The sequence below is a fragment of the Protobothrops mucrosquamatus genome, unplaced genomic scaffold, assembly GCF_001527695.2.
Source record: "Protobothrops mucrosquamatus isolate PMUCROS unplaced genomic scaffold, P.Mucros_1.0 scaffold4026, whole genome shotgun sequence".
Taxonomy (NCBI): Eukaryota; Metazoa; Chordata; class Lepidosauria; order Squamata; family Viperidae; genus Protobothrops; species Protobothrops mucrosquamatus.
Window position 1 is genome coordinate 23850 of NW_015389963.1, and position 6447 is coordinate 30296.

Here is a 6447-nt window from a genome sequence, read left to right on the forward strand (position 1 = left end):
AATGCTATCATGTCACCTCTGGTCCTTATTTTCACTAGACTAGCCAAACCCAAATCCTGCAACCGTTTTTCTTATGTTTTATCCTCCAGGCCCCTAATCATCTTTGTTGCTCTCCTCTGCACTCTTTCCAGAGTCTCAAGATCTTTGTTTCAAAACGGTTTTAAAATCCTTAAAATGGATAATTCCCCTTTCAAGCTTTAATATGGAACGATAGTTCCTGTGTTGATCTTTTTATAATTCTCTCTCCCCCCCCCCCAGACAACCAGCAAAACAAAAGATTTCCTTGGTGCTGCTTTTTGCAAATTTTTGTTCCGTGGTGAGGCCTCGAGCCACCCAAGGCTCTGTATTCCTTGGCTGTCTCCAAACCAGTTCATTAATATGTTTCCATCCCTTTTGCAGCACGAGAACCGAGTGCAGCACACATCCCAAGATTTTCCCCTATCCGGTTCTGGGGAAGAAGGAATGGAGACTGCAAAGATTTAGCAGGAAGAAAGCTCGACAGATACGGAACAGACTTCTCTAAAACAGTCAAAGATGTCGGCCCTTGCTCCTTCGGAAGCCGTGGCGATGGTGCCCCTGGGGAAGGACTCGTCCCCTGGGCAGATGGCCCAAAGTCACAGCCAGGAGCCGAGTTCGGACAACACCGAGGCCACTTTGCCCTGGGACAAAGCCCAACACGATGTAGCCGGAGAGATGCCCGAGGTTTTGGAGAAGGACGCCCGGCCGAGCCCCGAGGGGAGCATGAAGGCAGCCATTTTGGACTCCGCCATGGACCACCAGGCTTTCCTGAGGCCTCTTGAGGATGACGAGGGCAGTGGGATGCCCGCCATGGCGGCCCACGCCTTCGTCCCCATCGACCCCTTCTGCATCGAACGCCGTCCCAGGAGCCGTAAGAAGCAGCCGTGGCGACTGGGAGTGCCGCCACAGGACAGGGCAGAGTGCCAGGAGGAGAAGGGCAACCCTGAGCAGCAGACCTTCCTCGTCGGAGGCTACTCGGCCTATTCGCACGAACCGCCCGGTCCTGCCGGGGAGCCACCCCAGACCCCGTGTTGCCGGTCGAAGGGCTGCTGCAGCTCGGCCAACCTCAAAGCCGTGGGCTCCATGAGTAGCTCCATTATTGTCTTCCCATGCTTGATCTACAGCGCCTACGTCTTCCTGCCCTTCGACGTGCCCCCCATGGATGACACGAGCGCCCGGCTGGTATACACGCTGCGCTGCGGGGCTTTTGCCACCTTCCCCATCATTTTAGGTGAGCGGGATCTGCTGGCCGTGGAGGAGAAGGTGCCAGGGAGGTGGAAGCCATCGTTCACTGCCAGCCTGGAGACCCATCGCTCATTCCCCTGGGCTGCTGAGAGGCTCCATTGAAGCTCTCTCCACAGGCCAGGAAATCTGCACATGCAGTCCCCCCCAAAAAGCAAAAAAAACCACCTCCACCTTTTATTGCATTGTTGAATGCATCGCAATGCTGGCCATCTTGCCCTCTTTGACCACCCCTGCAAGCAGGAAAGCCAGCTAAATTCTGTAAGCCACTTGTGCTCTTTTCCAGATATTCCCCTTTATTTTGATTTTATTTAGAAAATTCATATGGCTGCCCATATCAGTAAATCCGGGCGAAATAAAGCCCCAAATGTAAAATCTGATAACCTCCACCCCACCGATTTTTGATGGTTGCAATGTCCCAGGGTCAGGTGATCGCTATTTGCGACTTTTCCAGCTGGCTTCCGATCAGCAGAGTCAATAGGGGAAGGCAGATTTGCTTAACAACCGTGTGACTCCATTAATGACCATAGCAATTGTCTAAACCAGGGGTAGGCAACCTTGGCTCTTTTATGACTGGTGGACTTCAACTCCCAGAATTCCTGAGCCAGCCATGCTGAGGGGAAAGGGAGAGGTTTCCAAGCTGAGCCATGCTGGCTCAGGGATTCTGGGAGTTGAAGTCCACGAGTCATGAGGGGGCCATAGTTCCCCCATGCTGGCTCAGGAATTCTGGGAGTTGAAGTCCACGAGTCATAAAAGGGCCAAGGTTGCCTACCCCTGCCCTATACCAGGGGTCTTCAAACTTGGCTCTTTCATGACTGGTGGACTTCAACTCCCAGAATTCCTGAGCCAGCCATGCTGAGGGGAAAGGGAGAGGTTTCCAAGCTGAGCTATGCTGGCTCAGGAATTCTGGGAGTTAAAGTCCACCAGTCATAAAAGAGCCAAGGTTGCCTACCCCTGGTCTAAACAACTGCAGCAAAAAAAGGTTGCCCCCCCATCCCCACTATGTCCCATAACCAAACTTCAGGCATTCAATAATTTGACACCATTTATGGCCGTTGGCTGTGTCCTGCCATCATGTGACAGTGTTTTACTATTTTTGATGAAAACCAGCCTGTTTTCGGCAAAACTGGGCCCATAGCGAACCATTGGCTCCCTTAACGACCACAGTGTTTGCTTAACTCTGGCGGTTTGCTTTGCGACCGCTGCAAAAAAAATATGACCAACCTGTTTTATGACGATTATAACATACAACAGGCTCCATTACGGTCGTATGGCGAGAGCTATCCGTAATGCTTGAATTGTAGAACTTTGGGAAATCCTTCAGACCAACAAGTCCAACATTTGGCTTCTCCCGGCCCCTCCCTCCCTTTATTTATTTATTTATAAAATGTATATAGGGTCTCCTGCTTGAGCAAGGGGTTGGATTAGATGACCTCCAAGTTACCTTGATTCAGCAAGTCCTCCTTGACCTCTTCCCTGACCTCTTTCTCCTGTCTCTCTTCCCCTGCAGGGATGATGGTTTACGGGGTGTCCCTCCTTTGTGCCTCCTCCCTGCAGCCTCCTGAGGAGCTGGGCCGGGAGGTGCAGATCCACCGGCACTTCGTCTCCCAGTCGGTCGACCTCTTCATCCTCTACTTCTTCAACATTAGCGTCCTTTCCACCTACCTGCCCCAGGAATGGCTCAAGCTCATCCCGCTGCTGACGGCCCTTTTTGCCATCTCACGGTAAGAGAGAAAGAGTCCTCCCACTTCTGGACCCTTCCTCTGGGTTGGATCCACTTGTCTGGTAGAGGGTCTCCTGCTTCAGCAGGGGGTTGGACTAGAAGACCTCCAAGGTCCTTGAAGAGGGGTGGATTTCAACTCCCAGAATTCCCCAGCCAGCTTGAGCTGTTCAGAATAGAATAGAATAGAATAGAATAGAATAGAATAGAATAGAATAGAATAGAAATGTAGAATAGACATATAGAATAGAATAGAATAGAATAGAAATGTAGAATAGAATAGAATAGAATAGAATAGAAATATAGAATAGAATAGAAATATAGAATAGAATAGAATAGAATAGAATAGAATAGAAATGTAGAATAAAAATATAGAATAGAATAGAATAGAAATGTAGAATAGACATATAGAATAGAATAAAATAGAATAGAATAGAATAGAAATGTAGAATAGACATATAGAATAGAATAGAATAGAATAGAAATGTAGAATAGAAATATAGAATAGAATAGAAATATAGAATAGAATAGAAATATAGAATAGAATAGAATAGAATAGAAATGTAGAATAAAAATATAGAATAGAATAGAATAGAAATGTAGAATAGAATAGAGTAAAATAGAATAGAATAGAATAGAATAGAAATGTAGAATAGAAATATAGAATAGAATAGAAATATAGAATAGAATAGAATAGAATAGAATAGAAATGTAGAATAAAAATATAGAATAGAATAGAATAGAATAGAATAGAATAAAAATATAGAATAGAATAGAATAGAATAGAATAGAATAGAATAGAATAGAATAGAATAGAATAGAATACAGAATGGAACAGAACGGAATAGAATAGAGTTGGGAGGGACCTTGGAGGTCTTCTAGTCGAACCCCTAGTCCAAAGGGAGACAGTAGATCACAGGCATATTATCAATTAACAGGTTTTTTTTCTTTCATGTTTTATGTTTTTATATTTATTTAATATATAAAATACAAACAAAAACAGAAATAAGAAATTAGGGGAAGGAAAAAGAGAGGGGGAAAAGAAAAGGCGTTGGTTGACTTCCGACTCTTTTTAGCACAGCACAAGATAAAAACACTCCAGCCTCAACTTTTTGTTTTTACACATTAGTATATAACTAGCCATTTCTATAATGACAAATCTATCTAATCGACAAAACCACAGTCAACATTTCATTTTTTTTCCAACACCAGCACAAAATCTAGAAATGATATCCAAGTGAAAAAAGTACTTCAATACATTCTCCTCTTTGAATAAAATGATCAGTTTAACCATTCCTGCTTTATCTTCCTTGCTAGGGAAATAGTGTGTATTTCTATTTGCACCTAACGATCTTTGTGAACTATCACCATCAATTAACAGTTTTGATGTGTTAAAAATTCACTGTGTCTTTGTGATTTTGCGGGAGGCTGGAATACAGAGAGGCTGCTTCCCCCCCACCACACACACCATTGCTAGTTATTAAAGGTTGGACTGGGACCAGTTCAAGACCTACACACACACACACACACACACACACCATGGCTATGGAAGTACAGCAAAGCCTAGTGGTTAGGTTCGCATAACATCATCCCTACTCTGCTTCCAAAGGACTTGCCACCGCTTGCTAAGACAAGGGCTGGATTTCCCCAAACTGACAAATGCCTCGTCTTGTGCGCTGTGAGAATCCAACCCAGCCTACCTCACAGGGTGGTTGTTGCAGGGCTCAGCAGTCTTGCCCTCTAAAGTGGGGAAATCCTTTTATGGCTTAAGACAGTTAAATAAGATGTTGGATTGAATAAAAATTAATTAAAGGTCTGAATTTAATAACAAGATGTTCGTCTATGTATTAATATGTTTGTTGTGGATATAGTAATTTTGGGAGGAGGTTAAAGGAATTTGACACAGATATTGAGGGACTGATTGATAGATTATAAAGTATAATAGAAATAGAAAGGTATTTTTCTTTTTTCTCTTTTTTGTTTTGTCTTTGTTTTTCTTTTGTTTTTTGTTCCTTTTTTTCTCTTTTCTTTTTTGAACTAATATTTTTTTTTTAGAAATGATAGCTATTCTGTAATGGAAGAAGAATAAGAAAAAAGAAGAAATGATACTAATAAATGTTTATTGAATATGTTAAGGAAAAAGGTCATGGAGAGACACCCTAAGTGCTAATTATGTAATTAGATTAGAAATATGGAATATAGCAACTGAAATAGTAAAGCTTAATATAGGATTTGGATTTATTTAGAAGAAAGGTTATTGATAATTGTTTTGATTGACTTAGTTGTATTGAAATATATTAACTTGAATATAATATGTTATTTAGAGGGAAAAGAGAGAGGGTTGTTAATGATTTAATCTGAACTTTATGAGTATGACTTTCTTTGTGGACAATTGATTGCCCTGCCACCACGTTGATTCTCAAGCACTTGTTTGTAAAATGAAAAAACTAATAAAACTTGTTTTATAAAGTGGGGAAATCCTGCAAAAACATAACATAAATTAACAAAATCACAACTCAAAGAACAAACATAAACACAAGACGTTGTGGGTGCCCCATCCCTGGAGGCTTTTAAGAAGAGACCGTATAGCCATTTGTGTGGTAGAGAGTCTCCTACTTGATTGAGTAGAGGGTTGGACTAGAAGACCTCCAAGGTCCCAATTCTCTTATCCTGTTATCTATTAACTGGAATAGTTATTGTGAAATGCAAAGGCTGGCTTGGGATTTCGATGGATGCCCACAAGGACACAATGGATGTGATGCTTGGATCCCGCCACGGTGGCTGCCATTTTGACTTTTTTTGACCCAGTCCTGCTCTGTACCATTTTTTTTCTTTCTCGCCCTTCCAGGCTTCTCTACTGGCTGGCATACGCCATGGGCCGCTCGTTCCGAGGCTTTGGATTCGGCTTGACCTTCTTCCCCCTGGTCGCCATGTTGCTCTTCAACCTCTACAGCATGTTTCTGCTGGACACGGAGAACATGTTTGCCGTCCGGAGTCCTAAGGCGGCTTCTTCCCCTTTGGTGAAGGAGGAGGAGCTGGCTGCCTCCAGGTCCTGGTACTGGGGGTGAAGCCGGTGAGAGCCCCAAGCCGGGGAATGCCCCAGTCTTCTCTTTCTGAACCTCTTGTTGAAAGAAACATCAGGTCCAGTTCCAAGCTGGGAATAAGACGCTGGAAATAAAATGGAGACTGCTTAGGAAAGAAGGTTTCTGCTTATTGATGAGCAGGACCAACAACAGCATGCAGTTCTTGGACAGCTGACAAAATGGACTTGAGAGTGGATGGGTTTTTATACCTTCTTTGGCCTTTGTATTTCAGATGCCTATTCCTGTGCAACGTACTTTGACCTGTGCCCTTTTGGTATTCTAATTATTGTTGCCTGACTCCCGTCCTGGCTGGGAGGTCCTGTCCTGTCCTGTCCTTGGAGCTGGGTGGGGGAATGTAAATTCTTAATCCCATCAACTGTGGGG

General features: G+C 43.7%; 1 protein-coding gene across 1 annotated transcript; it reads left to right on the top strand.

Moving 5' to 3' along the window:
* Positions 1 to 534: 534 nt before the first annotated feature.
* On the top strand, positions 535 to 6048 carry TMEM79 (transmembrane protein 79). The gene is made up of 3 exons (XM_015827879.2): positions 535 to 1249; positions 2771 to 2984; positions 5829 to 6048. The coding sequence occupies exons 1-3, from the start codon at positions 535 to 537 to the stop codon at positions 6046 to 6048; spliced, it is 1149 nt and encodes a 382-aa protein (XP_015683365.1).
* The last annotated feature ends 399 nt before the right edge of the window (positions 6049 to 6447 follow it).

Excerpts from the sequence above, each read along its gene's own strand:
- TMEM79 (XM_015827879.2), top strand. The coding sequence starts at position 535 with ATGTCGGCCCTTGCTCCTTCGGAAGCCGTGGCGATGGTGCCCCTGGGG. Across the intron at positions 1,250-2,770 it reads CACCTTCCCCATCATTTTAG|GGATGATGGTTTACGGGGTG; the intron begins GTGAGCGGGATC and ends CTTCCCCTGCAG. Across the intron at positions 2,985-5,828 it reads GCCCTTTTTGCCATCTCACG|GCTTCTCTACTGGCTGGCAT; the intron begins GTAAGAGAGAAA and ends TCGCCCTTCCAG.